General features: G+C 48.6%; 7 protein-coding genes across 7 annotated transcripts; 3 read left to right on the top strand and 4 right to left on the bottom strand.

Annotated features, from left to right (window-relative positions):
* Positions 1-15: 15 nt before the first annotated feature.
* N7466_004734 (uncharacterized protein) lies at positions 16-7902 on the top strand (the record flags this gene model as incomplete). Its single annotated transcript, XM_057164131.1, has 1 exon — positions 16-7902. The coding sequence occupies one exon, from the start codon at positions 16-18 to the stop codon at positions 7900-7902; it is 7887 nt and encodes a 2628-aa protein (XP_057022812.1).
* A 760-nt stretch (positions 7903-8662) lies between these two features.
* N7466_004733 (DNL-type zinc finger protein) lies at positions 8663-9256 on the bottom strand (the record flags this gene model as incomplete). Its single annotated transcript, XM_057164130.1, has 1 exon — positions 8663-9256. One exon carries the CDS (start codon positions 9254-9256, stop codon positions 8663-8665), a length of 594 nt encoding a protein of 197 aa, XP_057022811.1.
* Positions 9257-9803: 547 nt separating this feature from the next.
* Positions 9804-12485, top strand: N7466_004732 (cullin family protein; the record flags this gene model as incomplete). The annotated part of the gene is made up of 4 exons (XM_057164129.1): positions 9804-9848; positions 9931-10311; positions 10372-12239; positions 12314-12485. 4 exons carry the CDS (start codon positions 9804-9806, stop codon positions 12483-12485), a joined length of 2466 nt encoding a protein of 821 aa, XP_057022810.1.
* A 748-nt stretch (positions 12486-13233) lies between these two features.
* Positions 13234-14204, bottom strand: sld5 (putative GINS DNA replication complex subunit Sld5; the record flags this gene model as incomplete). The annotated part of the gene is made up of 2 exons (XM_057164128.1): positions 13234-13884; positions 14028-14204. 2 exons carry the CDS (start codon positions 14202-14204, stop codon positions 13234-13236), a joined length of 828 nt encoding a protein of 275 aa, XP_057022809.1.
* Positions 14205-14866: 662 nt separating this feature from the next.
* N7466_004730 (resistance to Congo red protein) lies at positions 14867-15460 on the bottom strand (the record flags this gene model as incomplete). The annotated part of the gene is made up of 3 exons (XM_057164127.1): positions 14867-15191; positions 15272-15379; positions 15432-15460. 3 exons carry the CDS (start codon positions 15458-15460, stop codon positions 14867-14869), a joined length of 462 nt encoding a protein of 153 aa, XP_057022808.1.
* A 1850-nt stretch (positions 15461-17310) lies between these two features.
* N7466_004729 (ADP-ribosylation factor-like protein) lies at positions 17311-18253 on the bottom strand (the record flags this gene model as incomplete). Its single annotated transcript, XM_057164126.1, has 6 exons — positions 17311-17584; positions 17648-17719; positions 17778-17840; positions 17896-17915; positions 18015-18087; positions 18204-18253. 6 exons carry the CDS (start codon positions 18251-18253, stop codon positions 17311-17313), a joined length of 552 nt encoding a protein of 183 aa, XP_057022807.1.
* Positions 18254-19328: 1075 nt separating this feature from the next.
* On the top strand, positions 19329-23143 carry N7466_004728 (DNA-directed RNA polymerase I core subunit RPA135; the record flags this gene model as incomplete). The annotated part of the gene is made up of 2 exons (XM_057164125.1): positions 19329-22269; positions 22332-23143. 2 exons carry the CDS (start codon positions 19329-19331, stop codon positions 23141-23143), a joined length of 3753 nt encoding a protein of 1250 aa, XP_057022806.1.
* Positions 23144-24074: the final 931 nt, after the last annotated feature.

Genomic DNA, 24074 nt, shown 5'->3' with positions numbered 1-24074 from the left:
TTGACAACCGTCAAGATGGTGGTGCCAGGTTCACGAGACAAGCATATCAAACGCACACAAAATGGCACCAAAACCACAAAACACCACCGATGGGAGCCTTTCTCACAGCGTATCGCAAAGCTCAAAATCGACCCGATCCACCGCGTGCGCCGTGCCAGCTTTGGTGAAGATGAAGGCGAAACCACCTCATATTTCCGATCTGCCCTCGACCATTGGGTGGATATGAATCTTTCAGACAACTTCTCAACCTTCTACCGCCGCGTAAATAATCTCTCCGAGAGCCTCGCCCAGATCGTATACCACGAGGAGAAGATTATGGGTCTATTGGTGGAGTTCATTGAGAAGAATGACGAACACTCTATGGAGCCGTTGTTGAGTCTGCTTGCTCAATTCGCCAGAGACTTGGGTGTTCGATTTGAGAAGCACTTTGCGGCTTCTGTCACTTTGGTGGCGTCCGTTGCTGCAAAACATCCCGCTTTCGAAGTTGTTGAGTGGGCTTTTACTTGTCTAGCATGGATATTCAAGTTTTTGTCTCGTCTGTTGGTGCCAGACTTGCGACAGTTACTGAGCATCATGACGCCCTACCTGGGCAAGGAACGCCAAAAGCCCTTCGTGGCTCGATTTGCCGCCGAGTCTATGTCTTTCCTGATTCGCAAAGCAGGCCTCGTCTACTACAAAAATAAACTGCCCCTCGAGAACGCTCTCTCCTACCTCTACGACGATATTTCCAAGACTGCCGAAGATGGAAAGGATGTCGATAGCTACAAGGAGGGATTAATGGTCATGTTCTCTGATGCTATTAAGGGTGTGAATAATGGTCTTCATTCCAACGGAATGGACGTCCTTCGTTGCGTGTTAGATCAGATCCCTCCAGCTGATGAGAACCGCAACCCTCCCGCACAGGTTGCATATGGTGTAGTCACCAACCTTATTCACCACACTACACCTGACACTTTCGGGCCCGTTCTTGACATTGTACGGGAATTTGTTGAATCTCGCTCACAGGGCTCCGACAACGCCAATATTCCAGAATGTTGTCATTTAATGCTTATTTGCGTCGCAACTCGCAAGGGAGTTCGAATTCGAGACTGGAAGTCGGTGCATCAGACTCTGGTATCACTTCTTGAGCAGGCGTCGAAAAACTCAGAGAAATATTCGAAGGCGAATCTCGAACTCTTAACAGCTGTTGCCTACGCTCTTCAGATCTCGCCAATGGATGAAATGCTTCGATTTGTGCGCCCTCTTATGGATCTGGTATCTACGGGACCCCTCTCAAAATACTTCCTGTTCTTTTGCACCACTTTCTCGGAATGGGGTTCAGAGCGATTCCAAAGTATACTTCTTCCTCATTTCCAGAAGTTCATCACTACTTCTTGGCAGGAACGAGAGTGGGAGACATGCTTGACGCTACTTCGACTGAACCAAGCTGGCTGTATTACACCAGAGGCCTCCAAGCCTGGCTATATCTCATGTCCAGCTGCTTTGAAGACTCGCATTCTTGACTCTTTGGTTTACCCTTCCACAGATGATTTTGGGTTGAATGCCTTCGTGAAAATCTCCAAGGCCATCTCAATGTTTTCTGACTCTGCTGCACGTTCTGATCTTGTGAAACGCTTGCACAGAAACCTGAAATCTGCTTTCCACGATGCTTCTCAAGCCGAAAATGAAACAGATGGATCGCTATTTTACCTTGGCCAAGGATTCAAGACATACGTTGAATTGGCCACTGAGTCTGACGAACTTGACTTGAATCTTTGGAAATCCATTCTGGCGGTCTCGACAAAATTCTCTCGACTATCTCTGTTCCTTGAGGGCGTACTTGAATTCATTTCTTCTGCGCCAAGCACAGCTGATCTGGAGGATCCCGCCGTAGACGAATTTGCCAATAACTTGATTCTCAACCTGGCAAGCCCCACACACAGGCTGCGGCTGGTGTCTCTTCAAATATTGCGCGAGCTGGTTACTCGCATCAATAAAGATGACCCTTCGCCAGTTTCCTTGGCTATTGAGGTTGAAGAGAGTGCTTTGACCTTGCAGAGCGCCCGAACCCTCTCAATGCACGTTCGCAAGTTGGCAATCCTTTATCCCCAGATTGTTTCTCGCAAATGGATGGCCACTCTGATTCCATACTTCTGTTTTGGTCTGTTCTCAAAGAAGCTGACTCCCCTCTGGGAGGACTCTGCAGCAGCTTTGAAAACTATCAGTGAAAACCCCGAGGGCGAGAAGATTGTCTCGGATCTGTCTATTCAATGGCTGCAAGAGCGGGACTCTGGCGCCACTACTGAGGAAGATGCGGAGGAAGAAATGGATGAAAACCACCTTGCTGGTCACTTTGTGTGCTACAACGTTGGAAAGGTGGAAAGTCTTCTCGCTGCCAACTTCAAGACTGTGGAGAATCCCGCTGCAATCTTGTCCCAGCAGTTTGAGAAGGATCACAAAAAGGCGGATATCATTCCTGCTATGCCTCGCAGTCATGCGCTGCTTGTATTGAATGCTGTCCCGAATATTGCGGAGAAGCGTTCGCGACAAATTGTGCCTCTGTTTTTGACTTGGGCATTGCGCGATGACCAGGACGATGTTCCGGCCAGTAACCAGCCGGGCTCTCAGTCCGAGAATGTTCCCGTTCGATGGGGTTTCAAGGACCGACTCTCTATGCTCGGTCTGTTTGGACAATTCTTGAACCCTATTGTTCTCTTTAGAGCACCCGAGGTCCACGATGCTGTTCTAGGTCTTTTGTGCCACGGTAACTCGGAGATTCAAAAGGCTGCTCTCAAAGTGCTCTTCACTTGGAAGGATTCGCACGTTCTTCCTTACCAGGAGAACCTGCTCAACATTTTGGACGAAACCCGATTCAAAGATGAGCTTTCAGTCTTCGTGCGTGTTGGTGGTGACGACAGTCTAATCGAACAAGAGCACCGCCCTACTCTACTCCCTGTTCTTCTTCGCCTGCTGTATGGTCGAATGATTTCTAAAGCCGGCGCAAGCGCGACCCAGGCCGGCCAGGCCGGTAGGCGTAAGGCTATCCTACGCGCCCTCTCCCATCTTTCCGAGGAGGAGTTCGGCCTCTTCATGCATCTCTCGTTCGGTCCTCTCGCGGATATTCATGTTGTCCAGGATGGGAAGACAAACGACAAGGCCTTCTCAGAAGAGCTGACCAGCCCGAGGAGACAGCTTGGTTTACTCAAGATGATTGACACGGTCTTTGATACCCTTCAGAGCCGCATGGCTCCCTACTCCGTGCAAACCTTGAACGTCATTCTTTACTGCTTGGTGCGGGCCTGCAGAGCTCTTAACGACGAGAGCAACGCCAATGAGCACTTCCTGAGTGTCTTCCAAACCATCCGCCAGCAGGCTATTCGTTGCCTCAACTTGATCTTCTCCGTTTCATCGGACCGTGATTGGACTCCGTATGTCAAGCTTATCTTCGATGAAGTGATCAACAGCAGACTCGACCAATTCCCCATCGAGACTGCCCAGGGTGTGTCTGGTATGCTTCGCTTATTCCATACTTGGGCTTCTTCTCCGAGATCCACCGGGTACCTTGTGCAGCACAACAAGGATGTGTTGAACAAGGTCATTGACTGTCTCGCTGTTGAGTCAGCGCGTGATGAAGTCAAGATGTTTGTTTTGGACGAGGTTATTGTACCATTGGTTCGATTGGCTAGCGGCAAGAAGCTTGAAGAGGAGGAAGAAATGCCCGATGTCCCGGCCGAGCAGATTCGATCTGAGGTTCTTTCGCCCTATTTGGAGCATGCTCTTTCTCATCTTGGCCGTCTGCTGAAGAGAGGTCCTTCAAAGCCTGTACTTTTCTCTGGCGTAACTGCCCTGTCTCTCATTGCGCCCTGTGTCGAGTCTTCTGGTGAGACGTCAAGCCTTATCAGTATCGCCACCTACCTGCTTCGCCAGCCCCCAGACCGTGTCAACCCCAAGACGAAGTCCGGTCTGCTGAAGATCTTGGAGCACTTCTTGCCTCTCTACGACCCTAAGGAAGATTTGGCTCTTTCTCAACAAGTCTTCGAGGCTGCTTCTTCGTTGTTTGATTACTTCAAAGATGACACTAACCGAGAAGTGCTTTCAAGAGTTTTCGTGGCGCTTGCTGCTCACGATGAGACTATGGTGGAAGTGGCTAGCTTGTGCGCTGATTTGAACTCCCGCTCAATGAAGAGACTTGAGCCCGATTATGAACGTCGTCTGCAAGCTTTCAGAAGGATCAGTGACAATCTTTCCCAGACCTTGAACGCCAAGCAGTGGAGGCCTCTTCTATACAATATGCTCTTCTATGTCAAAAATGAAGACGAGCTGGCTATTCGGTCAAGCGCTGCTTTTGGCCTTAAGAAGTTCGTCGATAAGGCCGCCGCTGAGGCTGACGTCGAAGACTTTGAGGCTCTTGTGACTGGTGTCTTGATTCCCTCCCTGCAGTACGGTCTTCGTCAGAAGTCGGAGCTGATCCGTTCTGAAATTGTCTCGGTCTTGGGTTACTTTGTCAAGATGAACCCTACTCGACTTTCTGTGCAGGATATGAATGGACTTTTGGTCGGGGATGATGAGGAAGCGTCTTTCTTCAACAACATTCTTCACATCCAGCAGCATCGTCGTCTGCGTGCTCTTCGTCGTTTGGCCAGTGAGGCCAGAGATGGAAATCTCAAGTCTGACAACCTTAGCAAGATCTTCTTACCTCTCATTGAGCATTTCGCATTCGAGGAGGCTTCTGACGAGAATGGTCACAATTTGATTGCCGAGGCTGTTGCCACCATCGGCGCTGTAGCGGAATGGCTGGACTGGTCGCAATTCCGTGCCAATTTCCGGAGATACCGTGGATACATGCAGAGCAAGCCGGAGATGGAGAAGAACATTCTCAGACTCCTTGGTCGGATGTCCGACGCTCTGTCTGCTGCAATGGAGCAGAAGAAGAAGCCAGAAGACCAGACCAACGGCGATGTCGATGCCAATGCTGTTGCTACTTCCAAGGTTGATGTCGATGTCGATGCGATGGAGGTTTCAGAGCTGCCTCAGTGCACACTCGCCAAAACTACACCCTCTCTTCCTCAAGTCTCAAAGGAGTTGATCACAAACTTCATTCCATTCTTGACCGAATTCCTTCATCACAAGAATCAAGCGGAAATGAGTCTGCGTCTGCCCGCTGCCATCACAACAATCAAACTCCTTAAAATTCTTCCCGAGCAGGACATGGCTATTCGCCTCCCGCCTGTGCTTCTGGATGTTTGCAGCACTTTGAAGAGTAAAGCACAGGATTCAAGAGACACTGCCCGGAAAACACTGAACGAAATCGCGTTGTTGTTGGGTCCCTCCTACTTCAATTACATTTTGAAGGAATTGCGCAACACTCTCCTAAGAGGCTACCAACTCCACGTTCTGTCATTCACTGTACACTCCATGCTTGTTTACACCACCGATGAATTCAAGCAAGGCGATTTGGACTACTGTTTGACGGAACTCGTCGCAATTGTCATGGATGATATTTTCGGTACTGTTGGTCAGGAGAAGGAAGCCGAGGACTACGTCAGCAAGATGACGGAAGTAAAGAGCAGCAAAAGTTACGATTCGATGGAACTTCTTGCTAAGAATGCGACTGTTCGCAATCTTTCAAGTCTCGTTCGACCTCTTCAGGCACTTCTACGTGAGAAGCTCAATTCCAACATCGTCAGAAAGATTGACGAGTTGATGCGAAGAATTGGCATTGGCCTTCTGAGAAACCCTGATGCTGAAAGCCGTGATTTATTGATGTTCTGTTACGAGGTCATCAAGGAATCCTACCAGGAAAACACCACAGCCAAGGAAGCTACTCCCAAGTCCTATGCTGAAGAACGCTTCTTGGTTAGGCTTCAAGGAGCCAAGCGTGGCGAAAAGCGCGGCACCACTTCTTCTCACAAGTACAAGCTGACACGATTCGCCCTCGATATTCTCCGTGCTATTCTCAACAAGTTCAACTCCCTTTCAACTCCCTCAAATTTGTCTGGGTTCCTACCTATCATTGGCGATGCCTTGGTTCAGTCCCACGAGGAGGTAAAGATTGCTGCTATTCGACTTTTGTCTACCATTGTCAAGCTTCCCATGCCGGAGCTTGACGATAACTCGAATGTTTATCTCACAGAGGCTGTGAAGTTGATTAAGGAATCTCCAACCACCAACTCTGAGGGATCACAGGCGTCATTGAAGTTGATTTCTGCCTTGATCCGCGAACGAAAGGGCACCAAGCTTCGTGATGGACATCTTGCCTATTTGCTCAAGCGCTTGACTGCTGATATCGAAGAGCCTGACCGACAAGGTATTACCTTCAATTTCATCCGTGCCGTCATGTCTCGCAAGCTTGTTGTACCGGAGATGTATGAGCTCGTTGACCAGATTGCAAGCATGATGGTCACGAACCAGACTCGCTCTGCTCGTGATCTCGCCCGGGGTGTATATGTCCACTTCCTCATCGAATACCCACAGGCCAAGAACCGGTGGACCAAGCAGCTTAGCTTCTTAGCCAAGAATTTGGACTACAAGCACCAGGAAGGACGCCAGTCAGTCTTGGAGGCGATTCACATGCTGCTCTCGAAGACTGGTTCAGAGATGGCTCAAGACATCGTTAGCACTTTCTTCTTGCCGATTGTCCTCGCCATGGCTAATGACGAGTCACCGGAATGTCGTGAGATGGCTGGTGCTTTGCTGGCACAGTTCTATGGCCGCGCGGACCGGGAACAGATGAAGACCATTCTGACGCCTTTGCACGCATGGTTGAACCAGACCGAAAATATGGCCTTGGGCAGTATTGGACTGCAAGCCATGCGGATCTTCTTCGAGTCTGAGGATACAGAGAAGGACAAGGAAGCCCGTTTCGTTATCAGCATTCTCCCTGACTTAATGCAACCAATTCTTCAGGACCAAGAGGACGGAAACTGGGAAACTCTTTACTTTGCTTTGCAGCTCTTCACCAAGCTGTGCAAGACCGTTCCCTCGCTTGCTCTAAGCCCACAATGTGTCACCATCTGGGCGGCTATTCAAGAATCGCTATTCTTCCCCCACGCCTGGGTCAAGACCTGCGCTACCAATCTTGTTGGTATGTGGATGGCCGATTTGGCCAAGACACACGCCACCGAAGGCTACAGTGCTATTCCTCTTGTTGGAAGCACTGGCCTTGCTCTGGACAAGGAGGCAATGATCAAGCTTCTTCGTGCCAGCCTGCGCTCTCTCCGAACCCCGGGTGTCCTGGAAGAGTTGGCCATGCAAAGCGTTCGCAATGTCGTTTTCCTTGGCCGATGCGTGGCACAGAATGGTCTTGAGCTGGAGAAGGCCGGCGGTGAAGATGTGGAGTCCGATGACGAAGATGAGGATGTCGAGAGTGAAGTTGACGGCGAGGCCGAGACCGAGAAAGAGACCAAGAACGTGCCTGTCCGGTCTGCCATTGGATACGTCTTCAAGCAAATCTCTACTCTCCTGCGCCGCGAGGTTATTTCAACCCGACCAGAGGCTCTTATTCCCAAGACCGCTGCCATTGCTCTTCTCGCATCACTGGTTCGTCACGTCGAGGCCGAACAGATCGAGCCATCTATCGCTGTCATCCTACTGCCGCTGCAGCATATGACCGATCCCTCCATCCCCGCGCCACGGTCTCGCGACGAGACTTTCCAAAACACCTACAAGGGTCTCATCTCTAACTGCCATGAGGTTTTGGACACTCTCCAAAAGAAGCTTGGCGCCTCCGAGTTCATCGCGTACATGGCCAAGGTACAAGAGAACATCAGACAGCGTCGTGAAGGACGACGTGTCAAGCGTCGCATCGAGGCTGTTCAAGAGCCAGAGCGATATGAGAAGGATAAGAGGAGGAGAAACGACCGAAAGAAGGAGAAGCGCAAGGAGAAGGGCCTGGAGCACCGCGGCAAGCGACGTGGTTGGTAATTGCCTTCACAAATGTTGTGGCATCATACTTGATGATTGTTTTATGTGGCATAAAAAAGCTGGCGTTTGGTATTTGTTAGGTAGATGGTTTTGTATGTATATACCTTGAATTTGATTTTGTACAGGCTGTCTGCAATAACCATGGATTTACAGTATATCCAAATCTTTCCAAGATTCTGGCTGGCATGTTTAAAGAAATTTTGAAATCTACCTCAAGTGCTAGGTGTATATACTAGTACATAGTACCTATTTCGCATTTTGAAGGATCGTACGAGACATCCCAGATCATGTGATGATAAGAGATAAGATATCTAGGATCGCGCGTAGCCTTACTATGCGTAAATCAGTTAGTTATGGAAGACTCTTTCATCAATCAATGTTGATGCTTATACATACAATGAACCTCACACTGGAGGTCTGAGTAGGTTAACTCTAGAACATTCAAATGCCCGGGTGGATTTCTTTTGAATAAGATCTGCTATCCAGATGTCTATAACTATGACACTATGTATCAGCATAGCCTACTAGTAACTCCCGATGTCTGTGCAGAATTAATATTTTAGTTATATTGTACATGGCTTGTTTTTACATTGACATGTCTCGCAGGCAGACAACCCTCTATCAAAAAACCCCATAGCCTTTCCCTCCATGCCTGGAACCTGCCATGCCAAGAGCGGAGAGCATCAATAATATACATTGCATCAAAAGCTCCTCTTCAATGCGAGCACGAATGACCGTAAGTACCGAAACCCCCATGAATTTAACCCAAAACAGGCTTATCCTCGACTTCATCCTCGGCCTGCTGAGCTTTGGCACCTCCATCATTAAATGTCTTCGTCGTGCCATCATCCCAGAACTCAAAGCTCCCTTGCATCTTCCCATGCTTTATGGACTCTCCCTTCTCAAGCATTATGGTTTCTAATGTTGTTTTTTCATCATAGAAGATACCCAGATGATCACTCATCACATGCCGATTCTGACAAGACGGACATTGGATCAACACCGTGCCACGGTGGTAGCCTTGCTTCGACATGCGGTGTGATGATCGCTCACCACATGGTTTGCAGGTGAAGGTGATTTGGTAGGCTTCTTCGTTCTTGCGACGCTCTTCGTTCTTGCGCTCGCGCTCAGCGTCCGTTTCGGGTTGGACAGGGTCCGCGGTTAGAGGGTTGGATGTGGAGTTATAGCGGATGGCCAATGGGAATTTGAAGCGTTCTTGGCCAAGGATTGAGGTTCGGGCAAGAGGTTGGGGCCGTGCGAGCTGTGTTGAGAGAAAGCGGGTTGAGGTGGTGAATGTAGTTTTGGTTGAGAAAGTCCGCAGAGCGCGAAGACTCTGGGGGAGGAATGAGGGCATCATGATTCTCCGTTTTAGATCGGTATTCAGATATTCAACAAAATTGCCCTGTTGCCTTCTTCTTCTTTTTTTCGAGGTGAACTTCCGATTCGCGAACAAAAAGTCCTGGTAGAAACCGCTGGCAAGTTTGAACAAGATACGCAGCGGAAGTGAGGCTTCGGCGGTGAGTTTGCGCAGAATAGAAGAAAAGTGGGTCGGGCAGAACAAACATTGATTAGTCATGCCTTTTTGGGCCAAGTTAGGAATGATCATAGGAAGGTGTTCGAATTATCAGCGTTTGAAGAGATAGGTCGTATATGAAAGGTATGCCCTGTGCCAACTGACTGGTCTGCAATTTTCTATTGTTTTGTGTTATTTGTACGTTCAAGCATATAAAGGAGCTTGAATACCATAAGCTTGGTTCTACCTTCTACGACCGGATTATTCATAATCCGATGCCACCTCCGCGGAGAGTGAAGCAAGCATGACAAGTGAAGCGACTGTTCAACACCTCTCAACCTCCCATGAATGATTTTGTTTTCAACTCGTCCTGACTGCATATTCCACCATGGCAACAATGCGTGCAAGACACAAAATCCGAGCTCCCCGTCGGGTATGTAATAGGCTCATGGACCCCTCTCTGGCATTTCATGGCTGTGACCAACGAGCACTATAGCTAATCCCACTACCTATAGGGGCTCGTGTCTTCCCAAGCAGACAGCTATGACTCAGTCTGGGCTGCCATCTCAGCCTCTTTGACAGAAATCCACACGAAGAACGCCTCAGCCCTTTCCTACGAGGAACTCTATCGAAGTGCATACAAAATTGTTTTAATGCAGCGGGGTCAAGATCTGTACAATCATGTGAAGGAACATGAGCAAAGTTGGCTCCATGGAACAGTTCAAAGAACCGTCACAGACTCCATTTCAACAATTCTGGTGTACGCAAATGCCCCCGAATTAGATCAGTCCAACGAGCGGCGGGCTGCGGGGGAGAAGTTTCTCGCTGTGCTGAAAGAGGCATGGGAGGATCATCAGCTCTGCATGGGCATGATCACTGATGTTTTGATGTATATGGTGAGTGTGAAGAGCATTGCATCGTGTTGAAGCATGAAACAATTGCTAAAGAATCATTAGGATCGGATCATCGCCTTGGATCACGACAAGCCATCCATCTACGTGATCTCCATGGCACTATTCAAAGATAATATCTTGAATGTAACCGTTCGTCCAGACAGTGACTTGACTGTTATGGATGTATTGAAGTCGACCATTCTTTTTATGGTTCAGCTGGAGCGGGCAGATCATATGATTGAACGTCCGCTAGTTCGACACTGCATTCAAATGCTGGAGGGTCTTTATGAAACAGTCAAGGAGGAAGAGCATTCCAAGCTCTACTTGACAATATTTGAGTCTGCTTTCTTGGAAGCAAGCGCGGATTTCTACAAAGTTGAGGGGCGTCGGCTACTGGAAACTGGAGACGCGGCAAATTTCTGCCGGGTTGTCACTAAGCGGATTGAAGAAGAACATGAGCGGGCTCGAACCACACTCTCCATGCTGACGGAACCAAAAATCCTCTCTCTTCTCGATAACGAACTCATTCTCAACAACATCGATGAAGTCGTGAATTTAGAAGGCACCGGTGTCCGACATATGCTTGACCAGAACCAAATGGAAGCTCTGAAGCACATCTATATGCTGAATGCACGAGTGGATAAGCAGAAGATTGCGCTGACCAAATCGATCAGTAAACGAATTCTGGAGCTCGGTAGAGAGATCAATGCTGCATCTATTGTACTTTCGGGCGCAAGCACAGTTCAACCCGAGAGAGACACCGCCAAAAGCAAGAAGGGCAAGGAAAAAGACCGACCAGCCAACCAGCAAACTGTCTTGGCCATTCAGTGGGTCGATAGTATCCTGGCTCTCAAGCAGCAGTTCGACAATGTTTGGGAAACCGCGTTCCTGCTTGATCAAGGCCTTCAAAGTTCTATAATGGCCAGCTTTTCTGAGTTTATTAATCTGAACTCCCGAAGCTCTGAGTACCTTTCGCTTTTCTTTGACGAGAACCTCAAGAAGGGTATCAAGGGCAAGACTGAGGGCGAGGTTGATTCCTTGTTAGATAATGGCATTGTCATGCTGCGATACATCAAAGACAAGGATCTATTTGAGACATATTACAAGAAGCATCTGTCACGCCGACTTCTCATGAAGCGGTCTGCCAGCATGGATGCCGAGCGACAAATGATCTCAAAGATGAAGCTTGAAGTCGGGAATCAATTCACACAGCGCATTGAAGCCATGTTCAAGGATATGACCGTGTCCGAGGACCTGACTACAAGCTACAAGAATCATGCCGCCAAACACGCTGATTCCGACATTAAGCCTGTGGACTTGGAAATCAATGTGCTCACCAGCACTATGTGGCCCATGGATATCATGCTCGCCTCTAAAGAAGGGACCAGGCAAGCAGGCTGTGTTTTCCCTAGAGAACTTGAAGGTCTCAAGCAAAGCTTCGAGAGATTCTATCTTGATAAACATAGCGGCCGCAAGCTCTCCTGGCAGGCTTCCATGGGCACAGCCGATGTGCGGGCATCCTTTCGTCGCAGCAATGGGAAGGTTCAGCGCTACGAGCTTAATGTGTCGACATATGCACTGGTCATTTTGATGCTGTTTAATGATATCCCAGATGGAGAATCACTCACATATGAGGAGATTGTATCGAGCACTCAAATCCCCGAATATGACCTCGTTCGCAACCTCCAGTCTTTGGCTGTTGCTCCTAAAACACGTGTTCTGTTGAAAACCCCCATGAGCAAGGATATCCAACCCACCGACCGCTTTCTCTTCAACAATGAATTCCAAAGCCAATTCGTCAAGGTTCGCATCGGTGTTGTTAGTGGTGGAGCCAATAAGGTTGAAAACACGGATCAGCGGAAGGAGACCGAGAAGAGGATCAATGAAGAGCGCTATGGCCTTATCGAGTCTGCCATTGTGCGCACCATGAAGTCGGTCACCCATCAACCCCTATACAGAGCTTTTTGTATCAGTATCACTAACATGTCTCATCTTCCCCTTACAGGCAACGGAAAACCTTGACTCATACTCAGCTCATGTCCGAGGTCCTTCCCCAACTGTCTGCGCGCTTTACTCCAGATGTCAGCATGATCAAAAAGCGTATCGAGAGTCTCATTGATCGCGAGTACTTGGATCGAGTGTCTGATGAACCGACGACCTACGATTATGTTGCCTAGAGATTTGCATCACAAGGTGGAAACTACAGGTCTCTTGTGTTCTTCCTTTGTCTCCCTTCCAAGACTTTACGCATCTGCGGGTTTCTCTAGCATAACATGCGGGCATTTTCGAGTTGGTTGCTACATATTTATTTTCGGCCCCACCATTTTGCATCTTTTGCTTTTGCTCTTGTTTTTGCCCTTTCTTTCTTATTTTTAATGTTTTCTGCTTGGTTTAGCGATTGGCGTCACAGGAGGTTGATTGCTTTTGCGTAGAACCGCAAAGTGGCAGGCCGGGTGGGGTATCATGATTCATGATACATCATACATGATCAATTTCTCATGAAGTGACGAGGAACGAGGAATGAGGAATGAGAGGCACTTTTGTATGAGCGAGACGTGTATTCTCGCTCAATTAGCTCCGAGTCTTTACATAGTGAATACTAAAAGACATATACTAGTAGATACTTAAACTGGTATATTCAAATGTTCGTTTTGAACATCTGAGTTGACTTGAATCTGACTTCCAGCACTTGAGGCACCTGGACATGCACGACATGAATTCGAAAGTGCATGAAATGTATGATGTATGCTCCAATCCTGGATATAATAACCAAAACCAAAAAGAAAAAGAAATCATCCAACGCCAAATAAAATGCCATACTCCAGAAACAAACAACATGGACATATAGATCAACAAAACCAACCTCATATAGCCACCATTTTCATACTCAAATATAGTATTTGAACAAATCTTAAAGAGTCGAAATCAGAGCAGCTCAACCTGCCCTTTCATCCAAGCTTCTCTAACACCCTCCCAAAGTACAACCCACACATCTCCCATCCGCATCACAACGCCCAGATCCTCACCCCCCTCCACCCCCTCCACAACAACAGGAACCTCAACCGCCAAACACCGCACAAAGACGACTTCCTTCATATCAGGCCCCTGCACCATACTAGTACCCCCAGCATTATCATCCAACCGCCTCAATTGCGGCGGAAACGCGCCCATAAACGAGCCGCCAAAATGCCCCGCCAGCAGCGTCTGGTGCGCATGCATGAAACTGCATTCCTGCGCCGAGAGCGGCGAGTAATTTGTTACGGCCGAGATGTCTGGGACCGAGTCTTCTGGTGTGACTTGCGAGGACTGGGTTTGGGACTGCGATTGCGAGGGCGTTTGGGATTGGGCGAGGGGGTTTTTGTTCCGGCTGGCTAGTTGGACTAGGTAATGCATGCTGTATTTTGTGAGTTTTGCTAGACGTTGGCGGAGGAGGCTGCGGAGGATGTATTGGGTGCGGGCGAGGTCTGTTTGGAGGATTGAGAGGCGGAGGTTGAGGTTTGGGTTGTAGGCTGTATGTTTTGAAGCGAGGGTGTCTGTGTCTGCGGCTGAGGCGGCGAGGTCTTCGATTGTTTCGATCTAAACAATTGATGATAGGTGTTAGTCGCAATTGGGGCTAGATAGTAGACATTGGAAGGTCTGTGGCATTGGTATTGGCCATGACAATCGCGAGATAGTATAAAGCTACAGCTTTGTTTTCTCTGGAATTCTGGATTTCTTACCTGCATTCGCACTCTATCCATTATCCGCTCCATTAGCGGTGCGGGCCATGGCAGGACCTCCGAGACGGCGCGCTCGGCAACCCAGAGTCGGGTGAGGAGTTGGTGGTCTATGGCCGCTGACTCCGCACTGGCGCCAGCGCCGCGGTCGACAGAGGCGAGAATGTCGTCGATATCCATGATTTTCCTCTTTTGTTGGAAAGTGGGATACGCTGACGCGAAAAAGCGCGGGAGATGGTGATCGGTAGAGTGGAGTCAAATGTGCCTGGGGCATCCGCGCATTAGCTGGTGGATCATTACGACTAAGTAGGAAATGGACTAGTTCGATCCATGAATCATGGCTATTAACTGATCTTGTCAGTTGATGCTTTTATAATCAAGCAACCTTTAGAGCGAAAATGTAGACAAAAATGTATATCAAGTGGCCGGCATGTGTCATTAAGTGTCAAATATAATATACGAAGAGCAGAAACAAAGAAATCTCTGAAATGACTTCAGCTCATAAGATGCAGGTTCCAAGAAAATCATGCTCGATGCAATCCTCGCGGATCGATGCGAGTGAAACATTAAAAGTGACAAGAAACAGTTCCATGCGAGTCTTTCGCACAAACGGGATCTCCCAAAGCAACGGTAGATAGTAAAAAATAAAAAGACCCAGAATCCCTCCAACCCAGAAAAAGAATAACGCCGATGTTTTCAGTTCATTTCCATCAACACAGTCGTAGAAACCCGCGCGACTTGACCTGTCCCTATCCCCTCACCAAAATCCTGTCGATCGGTAGGATTATGGGGGTGCGGAGAGATGGACAGGAACTCAAGCCCTGACAGATTCAGCCCATCAATCATTTCTTAGCCGGAGGAGGACCCGTGGGAGGAGCATAGTCTCGGGCACCGGAAGCATTATAGGCATTCTGAGGTGCTTGCAATTCGATGCCATTTTGCTGCTGGTGCGGCGGTGCCTGTGCGCCAAAGTAGCCGTAGTTCTGCGGGTTGGCGGAGTACTGTGGTGGCGGCTGGTGCTGGAAGTAGGGGTCGTTATTGTTCGGGTAGTAAGGCTGCTGGTATCCAGACTCGTGAGGTGGTGGAGGACCAGGAGGTGGTGCCATCCATGATGTGCCGGTGTAGGGCTGTTGGCCGTGCGAACGACGGCGACGAGCGTTGAAGCAACTAATCGGAAGACGCGGTTAGCCTTTTATCGGGGGAGGGTCATTTCTGGTTGGAGGTTCCATATCCATAGAGAAACTTACGCGAAAGCAAAGAATATCAAAAAGGCGATGGCAACGATGACGGCAAAAGCGACCCAGCGACCCCAACTGTTCCAGCTGGAGTTGCTACAGTCATCATCCCAGGAATCGCTATATCCAGGGTTAGCAGAGGATCACAGTGTCGATGGTATATCAAGCTTACCAATAAATTCGGGGCTTCAGGGAAGGCATGACTGTGGTATTGAAGGTGACTTATGGGGAGCAGAGAGAGAGTGAGGGCAGGGGAAAGAAATACTGGAAGCAAAGTGGCTTGAGGCGCAATCATGGATTCATGGGGCTGGGGGCTTTGCAGAGTGGGTCCCCTGGCTTTGGCACATTTTAGGCTGCAAGTTTATGATTCATCAGCTTTACTCCGTAACCCTACAAATGACTATTTGATAAACTATTGATCTCCATAGAAGCATCTATTTAAAGTCACTTCCATTGACTTCTATCTGAAATATAATTTTTTTTCTCAAAAGGCATTCGTTTACTCTATTCCATATAAGTGAAACCGAATTCATCAGAATCTTGATTACGTAGTGGTCCTACGTATCAGCACTAAAGTACATCTTTCGCCGCCAAGTATACAGTTGGTGGCCAATCATAGCATAGTGGAGTATTGATGCTGGGCAAAAAAGCAGGGTATGTCGGCATCTAGTTATATGTAGTTACTAGTTAGTAACATTTGAAGTTATAATCATCACAAAGCTATCCATCGATACAAAGTATATGTATACACTCGAGGAAATAATACTGACCGGTACATACACATACTTACTGCAAGCGCCTAAAGTGGAGGAAATTGGGGAATATTTTAGGTTCTCGGCGCTAATATTGATTGGATTAAGAAGGATATTCCCCATTCCAGGTGCCATCTCCTATTTGGGTCTTGCTTGGAAACATTCGAAGTACATGTATCCTCAGTGCTCACACACGCATATTTAGACGGAAGAATACTCCGGGATTTCAATCAGACTGTTGGACTTGATTTGATAAGCGGGTTGTGGCAGAAAACCCAAAGCTTTACTCACCGCATTCACTTGCTTCTCTTAGCCCAAAGCGGTAAACTCCGGCAATATACATGCTAAGTCCAGATGGGAGCACCAATATCGGGGACATTCTTTCTGTAATCGATTTATGGAAAAGCTATTTTATCAGTGACCCAGGTTGAGACTTTGCGACCGAGGAAGTGTTGGAGGTTGATCACATGATTGATGCATTTCATAGTATTAGTTAGTATAGTAGCTTAGTATCATACCGCCAGAAAATACCATCACCGTTATGACCTCTTCATATAACACCTACTATAGCTTTCTCACTCTATTTATGAATATCTTGGAATGATTGTCTTTACTATTTAGTTTGCAAAGTACAACTTAAAAGGTTACTCACTAGGTAGATTACTTTGACATGTGTCCCTTGGCGGGGTGTTGGTCACGACTCACGGTTTCGGGTCTTCTGCATGGCCAACGCATCGCTTGGTCCGTGTGCGCTTCAGCTTTTTATTTATGCCGGCGACCCCCATTAGTATTTTTTTCTCTTTTTTTTTCTCTCTATGTATTGACCCAGATACCGTGAGGACTCAATTTATTCTCCAGTTACTACGTCATATCAGACCAATCCGGCCAAAATCATTCCAATGTTGATCTCGAAGCATTCCAGAAAAACTCCAGCCATCAACCTTGAAACGACATGGATCTGAAAGAACATTGTGGAGAATGTCATTAACATAGTATTAACATGCGATCATCAACTTTGATCGATTCCAAGGGCTTCCACACTGTGTTCCCCAAATTGCATGCACCCAAGAGACCTATAATAACAGACAGGAAAAGAAACACATCATTGACGTCGTTACATCCGAGGCCGCGAGCCAAAAAACGCTAGTCTACGAGACATAATCACCAAACAAAAAGACGCGCTCAGGAAACGAAAAGGAACTAAAAAAGTTCAAACCAGATGAAACCAAATGAGAGCAAGTCGAAAAAAAAAAGATCATAATGTGTCATGCTTGAAATGCGGGCCTGAGGCTTTCCACCTCATCGGCTTGCTCGTGCGATCAGCCAGTGCAGCACCGCGTCAAGGTTGGTTTCTTCCTTTGCGCTGATCCCATAACAGCTCACCTCACGATGGGTGATGGACTTAAGGTCCATCGCATCGATCAACTCATCCACCGATAATTTGACCGGCAGGTCGGACTTGTTGCCGAGCACGAGGAGGGGGATCCCGTCCAACGTGGGCTTGGTCATCAAGTCATGCAGCTCTTCAGTGGCTACTGGCAAAGCCGCTTTATCCGCTGCGTCCACGATATATCTACAGGATATTAGTATCCTGTTCGAGGTTTGTCGTTTGTTTTCTTTTTTCTTTTTGGCTTACACGATCGCATTAACTCCTCGGCAGTATCGTTCCCACATCGGGCGAAACCGAGGCTGACCACCCAGATCCCAACTTCTTTCCATTAGCGATTTATATCCTACACAACCTCGAACCTGGGTACAATACATACCATTTCAAAGTCACATGGCCTTTCTGAACTCGCTTGGTGTTAAAGCCGATCGTCGGAATGGAGCTGGAATCCGGTCAGCCAGTGACGTCTTCTAGTTCCCGTCCCTTGCACAACTTACTCGATAGTGAATTCCCCGCCCTACCACATGATCAGCATTTGGATGCAACACCGAAATCAACGAAATGAAAAAAAAGGGCTGATGGACTTGATGGGTCAAGGGGGAGGGGGAGGACTTACGGCCAACACACGAAGCAGGGAGGATTTACCTGCATTTTGCAAGCCGATCATGGTGACATCCATCTCGGTGGCCCTGCAGGGAACGATCCGGATTAGAGCAGGCGCTTTTTCATCTGCGGGGACGGGCCGGGGGGAGGGGGCTGGACGGTGTTCCCGAGAACCATGAAACGCCTCAACGGTCCCACTTACCAGAACATCCTCAAGAGCCAGTCATAGATGGTGCGAAAGATGCCAGCCATGTTGGGGGCGGTTGTTGTGGGTGGGGGTTGTGGAAAGGGAAGGGGAAGAACACGGATTTAAGAAAGGTCGGGACTGCCAATAAAACAAGATTAAGTGGGTTTTGTAAGGTAATCTTTGAAGAGCCTCTCTCTTGTTTTTTTTTTCCCTTGCCGGGTGAAAGATATAAGCCTAAGGGTTTGTGGGGAGTAGTTTTTTTCTTTTTCCAAGCGTGGGATTAGAAGAGGAAGAGAAGAGGAAGCGCGGTGTGTAGTGAAATCCAGAAGTTGAAGGGGTTTTGGGACTAGCGACTATCAACAAAATCAAGAGATAAAAATCCCAAAAAAAAAACAGAAAGGAACAAAAAGGAAGGGGAAAAGCAAAGATAGAATCCCTGAGCGCTTGTTTCCCGACGGTTTTTAAGTATACCGAAATGTTATGTACTGTCGCCAATGCGAGATCTACGGGCACACATGACTGCCCGTTAGAGAGGGGCGCTTAGGCTCCATTCGCAGCCTGAGAGCCTGACGTAGCCTAGTTTACTGTGCAGACTTGGATGCAGGAGAATACGAGGACATTCAGGAGAAATTAAGGATAAATAATCATTACGGGAATTCCCCGAGATATACGCACTTCATGAATGAATGGACTCAATCAGCTTGTAAACAAGTCAAAAAAGATGTTTGTGGATATTCCTCACTTGTTCTTTTTCCGGTTAGTGAGTAGTTCCTGCTAACTTATATAAGAGGCTAAGAAGCTACTTTGTTACATAACTAGTAACTAGCAGGCGTTCGTGACAGAAGTAAACACCTCAGGCACCAAAACAGCATGTACATCCCTTATCCCACGTGATGATAACACGGCTCCACCCTCGAAAAATTTCCCCAAGCAGAATCACCTCCAATTGTTCATCAAAGCTGCCATTTACCGGCTCTCATCCCTTTGCTGGTATTTGTGGGAGGCCAAGCTAGCAGGGGCCTTATCTTGGTCCCTTTTTTGTATAAAACATCCCAGGTCAAGATCCTCCCTCCATTGACTGGGCTACGATCAACTAAGAAAAAAAATCCGAAAAATCCGAACACTCCGTGAGCTGCCATCATGGCTCCCTCTGCTACCACCACCGACACCAAGTGGTCGGTGATGTATGACACCCTCCGCCGGGAGAACCTTTTCAAGAACCCGCCTCAGGATCACACTGCCTACCCGTCCCTGGCAGAGTCAATCAAGCCTCACATCGACTCTTTCAATGCTCTGTTCGCGGACAGCAAGATTTTGGACGCAGGATTGAAAGATATCGGTATCAAGACATTCCTTGATGGCGAACTCGAGACCCCCGAGCAGAAGAAGATTCGCATGGCAGAGGGCCTTCGCGTACCCAAGCGCAACCGTCTGAATGTCCGTGTGAAGGAAGTTTTCCTCGACAAGCCCATTCTCCCGCCCACCAACAAGTACAGCACCAAGAACCGCGAAATTTACCCCTCCGAGTGCCGTGAGAGACATGCGACCTACCGTGCCAAGCTCCGGGCTCGTCTGGAGTACCAGGTCAACAATGGTGACTGGATGGAGTCTGTGCGTGAGCTTGGTCAGGTCCCTATCATGGTCCGCACCAACCGCTGCCACCTCGAAAAGGCCACCCCCGAAGAATTGGTCCGCCACAAGGAAGAGTCGGAAGAACTAGGTGGTTACTTTATTGTGAACGGTAACGAGAAGCTCATTCGAATGCTGATCGTCGGAAAGCGGAATTTCCCCATGTCCATCATCCGTGGTTCGTTCGTTAAGCGTGGTCAAACATACACCAAATTTGGTGTGCAAATCCGATCCGTTCGCCCCGATCAGACCTCACAGACCAACGTATTGCACTATCTCTCTGATGGTAACGTCACCTTCCGTTTCTCATGGCGAAAGAATGAGTTCTTGGTTCCTGTTATGATGATCCTCAAGGCTCTGGTTGAGACAAACGACCGTGAAATCTTCGAGGGTATCGTTGGCGGTGCCAATTCCAAGGGAATGAAGAACACATTCGTCACAGATCGTGTTGAGCTTTTGTTGCGAACTTACCAGGCCTACGGCAAGCACAGCAAATCCGACTGCCGAGCTCACTTGGGCAAGTGTTTCCGTCCAGTGATGGGTGTCTCTGGAGATGCGTCTGACGAGCAGGTTGGCGCTGAGTTCTTGCGCCGTGTTGTCCTACCTCATTTGGGCAACTTTGATGTCACCGAGGCCCAGGATTACGATAAGTTCAAGATGATCATTTTCATGATCCGCAAACTGTATGCTCTGGTTGCCGGTGACTGTGCCTCGGATAACCCTGATGCCGTCTCCAACCAGGAAGTCCTGCTCGGTGGCTTCTTGTACGGTATGATTCTCAAGGAGCGTATCGAGGAGTGGCTTCGATCACTTGGACCTCTCTCACGAGACTGGTCCATCCGCAATGGCCATGCCAAGTTCACTGATAATTCATTCGAGCGTGACTTTTTGTCCAAGATCGTGAAGCGGTCCAACGAGAACATTGGTCAGGCCCTCGAGTACTTCCTGTCCACCGGTAATCTCGTCAGTCCCACTGGTCTCGATTTGCAACAGACATCTGGTTACACCGTCATGGCAGAGAAGATTAACTTCTACCGATTCATCAGTCATTTCCGAATGATTCACCGTGGTAGTTTCTTCGCTCAATTGAAGACCACCACCGTCCGTAAATTGCTGCCAGAGAGTTGGGGTTTCTTGTGCCCTGTTCATACTCCTGATGGATCGCCTTGTGGTCTCTTAAATCACTTGGCGCACAAGTGTTTGATCTCCACGGATAACCTTGATGTTTCCAGCTTGCCCCGCACTCTTGTTCAACTTGGTGTCAAGGCTGAATCCTCGGTCGCAACCGAGGAAAGCGTGGTCGTTCAGCTGGACGGCCGAATCATCGGTTCCTGCTCGCCTGAGCAGGCTCGCAAGATTCACGACACTCTCCGTTACTGGAAGGTTGAGGGTACTCACAATGTCCCGCTCGGCCTGGAGATTGGTTATATTCCCAACTCCAACGGTGGACAGTACCCCGGTATCTACATGTTCTCCCAGTCCGCCAGATTCTACCGACCCGTCAAGCACCTCGCTCTGGAGAAGACCGATTTGGTTGGACCCTTCGAACAGCCGTACATGGAGATTGCCTGTCTGGAATCTGACCTGATCGCTGGTCTCTCTACTCACATTGAGTTCACACCCACCAACATCCTCTCGATTGTTGCCAACATGACACCTTTCTCCGATTACAACCAGTCTCCTCGTAACATGTACCAGTGCCAGATGAGCAAGCAGACCATGGGTACTCCAGGTACCTCCATCGCCTACCGTACTGACAACAAGCTGTACCGCCTGCAGACTGGTCAAACCCCCGTTGTTCGGACACCCCTGTATAATGCTTACGGTCTGGACAACTTCCCCAACGGAATGAACGCCGTTGTTGCTATCATCTCTTACACCGGTTACGACATGGACGACGCCATGATCATCAACAAATCCGCTCACGAGCGCGGATTTGGTCACGGTACCATCTACAAGACCAAGGTGCATAGTCTAGCTGAGAAGGACCGCCGCAAGTCACGTCGCGAGGTGAGCAAGCTGTTTGGCTTTGCCCCTGGCGATGAAGTTCGGGCTGAGGTGCGCAACTTCATCGATGATGACGGTTTGCCTCATGTCGGCATTCGCGTGCAGGAGGGAGATAAGATTGCCGCCTTCCACGATGTGCGCTACGATGCCGCAACTGACTCCTACGTGAACGTTGATGGTGTCACCCATTTCCTCAAGTACAAGGATGCTGAGGCTGGTTATATTGAAAGCATCCGTATCATGGGTTCTGAGAGCGGTGCCGAGCCCATGCAGTCGATCAGTGTCAAGTACCGCATTCCTCGTAAGCCCATCATCGGTGATAAGTTCTCCTCTCGTCACGGACAGAAGGGTGTTTGCTCGCAGCTTTGGCCTGCTGGTGACATGCCATTCTCCGAGAGTGGCATGCAGCCTGATCTGATTATCAACCCTCACGCTTTCCCATCTCGTAAGTTTACACCACCCGATCCTCTTTTTGATTGAACGCAGCTTACATTTTTCTTCTCATAGGTATGACTATCGCCCAGATGATCGAGTCCATGGCTGGTAAATCTGGTGCTCTGCACGGTGTCCCGCAAGACTGCACTCCCTTCCAGTTCTCCGAAGAGAACACCGCCACCGACTACTTCGGTCACCAGCTCAAGAAGGCCGGATACAACTACTACGGTAACGAGCCTCTCTACTCCGGTATTACAGGTCGCGAGTTCGCCGCCGATATCTACATGGGAGTCGTTTACTACCAGCGTCTGCGTCACATGGTGAACGATAAGTTCCAAGTGCGTACCACCGGTCCCGTCAATGCACTGACCGGACAGCCCGTCAAGGGTCGTGCCAAGGGTGGTGGTATCCGTGTTGGAGAGATGGAGCGTGATTCTCTGATTGCCCACGGAGCGGCCTTCTTGCTTCAGGATCGTCTGATGAACTGCTCTGACTCCCAGCTTACCTGGATCTGTCGCTGCTGTGGCTCCTTCTTGTCTACCCAGGTCGCTGTCTCTGGATCTGGCTCAGGCCGCTCGCGCGCTGCTGTTAACCCCGGTGCTCTTGCTGCGGCTGCCAAGGCTGCTCCCAACCAGCAGGCTCCCAGTGGTGCCTCATCTGTTGGCGGTGCCCTGGGCGGTGTCAACGGTATTGTGCGCTGTCGCCGTTGTGCTCGCCAGGCTACTTTCAATGATTCTCGGGCTGAGGCTTGGGAGGATGGAGATGGCTTGCGCTATGTTGGTGGTGACGACGTGACCATCGTCGCTGTGCCTGGTGTCCTCCGTTACCTGGATGTCGAGCTGGCAGCTATGGGTATCCGGATGAAGTTCAAGGTGGACAACTAAAAAACCCCAAAAAAGATGTGCAATTCTATACTTCGGTATACTGCGGGTGTTTGGTTTTCCAAAATTTGTGATTTTGTCATGTCATAGATGGAGCGTTGGTTTCTTATTTCTTTCCTTTTTTTTTTATGTTCAAATGTTAATATTTGATGTTCTATACGCAATGGATGAACTGGTTTCAATGTCAAGTTGGCAGTTGTTCTCGAGCACCTTTAACCTATACATGTATGTAGCTCTGGTGCAGAGTAGATTGTCAACTGGTTATAGAAGCTTAGAAGTGTTATGGATAAATACTCAACCTTTCAAATGTTGATCTTAGACAAATGCCGATCGTTGCTTGTCTTGCGCCAAGCCCCCAACTAGCGTACGAGATATACGAAAATGATAACGGGAAAATTGTTCAGGCTCCACTCCGCCCCTGAACCCGCCCAACTTGGCAATGAATGACGACGGCTTTTGATTCTTTTTTTTTTTCCCTTTCCATGTGTGAGATGGTGCAATCCAACACCGTTATGAGCACTGCATTTATATCAAGATAGGGTTATTTTATACTTCTAATGTTCATCTACTTCGTCAACATCGTTTATATCCTTTGTTTTTTTTTCTACTTTAACCATTTTCTACTTATCAGCTTGTCCCACACTTGCCCAGCTTTTCGGATCCGTTTTCCCCGTCCGTACTCGTGGCAGTACGCGCTAAGCATAGGAACGCGTACGCAAGCTCGATCTTCTGCCGATTTTTCCTTTCTCCATACACTGTAGTTCTATGGGGTTTCATGAGCCAGAGACAGGATGATTGGCTTAACTGATTGATCCATTCGGGTCTGCGCATACGTCTCATGGTGAATTGTGCTTGCGTTTCCTCTTTTTTCCTTTCCTTTTGCTTGCTTTATAATGTTGCTGTTCGAGGTGTTCTGCTTTCCAGCTCGCCTGGA

The sequence above is a fragment of the Penicillium verhagenii genome, assembly GCF_028828195.1.
Source record: "Penicillium verhagenii strain IBT 33310 chromosome Unknown utg000005l_segment0_segment0, whole genome shotgun sequence".
NCBI lineage: Eukaryota > Fungi > Ascomycota > Eurotiomycetes > Eurotiales > Aspergillaceae > Penicillium > Penicillium verhagenii.
The sequence above is the reverse complement of the archived record's forward strand: the minus strand, read 5'-3'. Positions and strand labels throughout refer to the sequence as shown.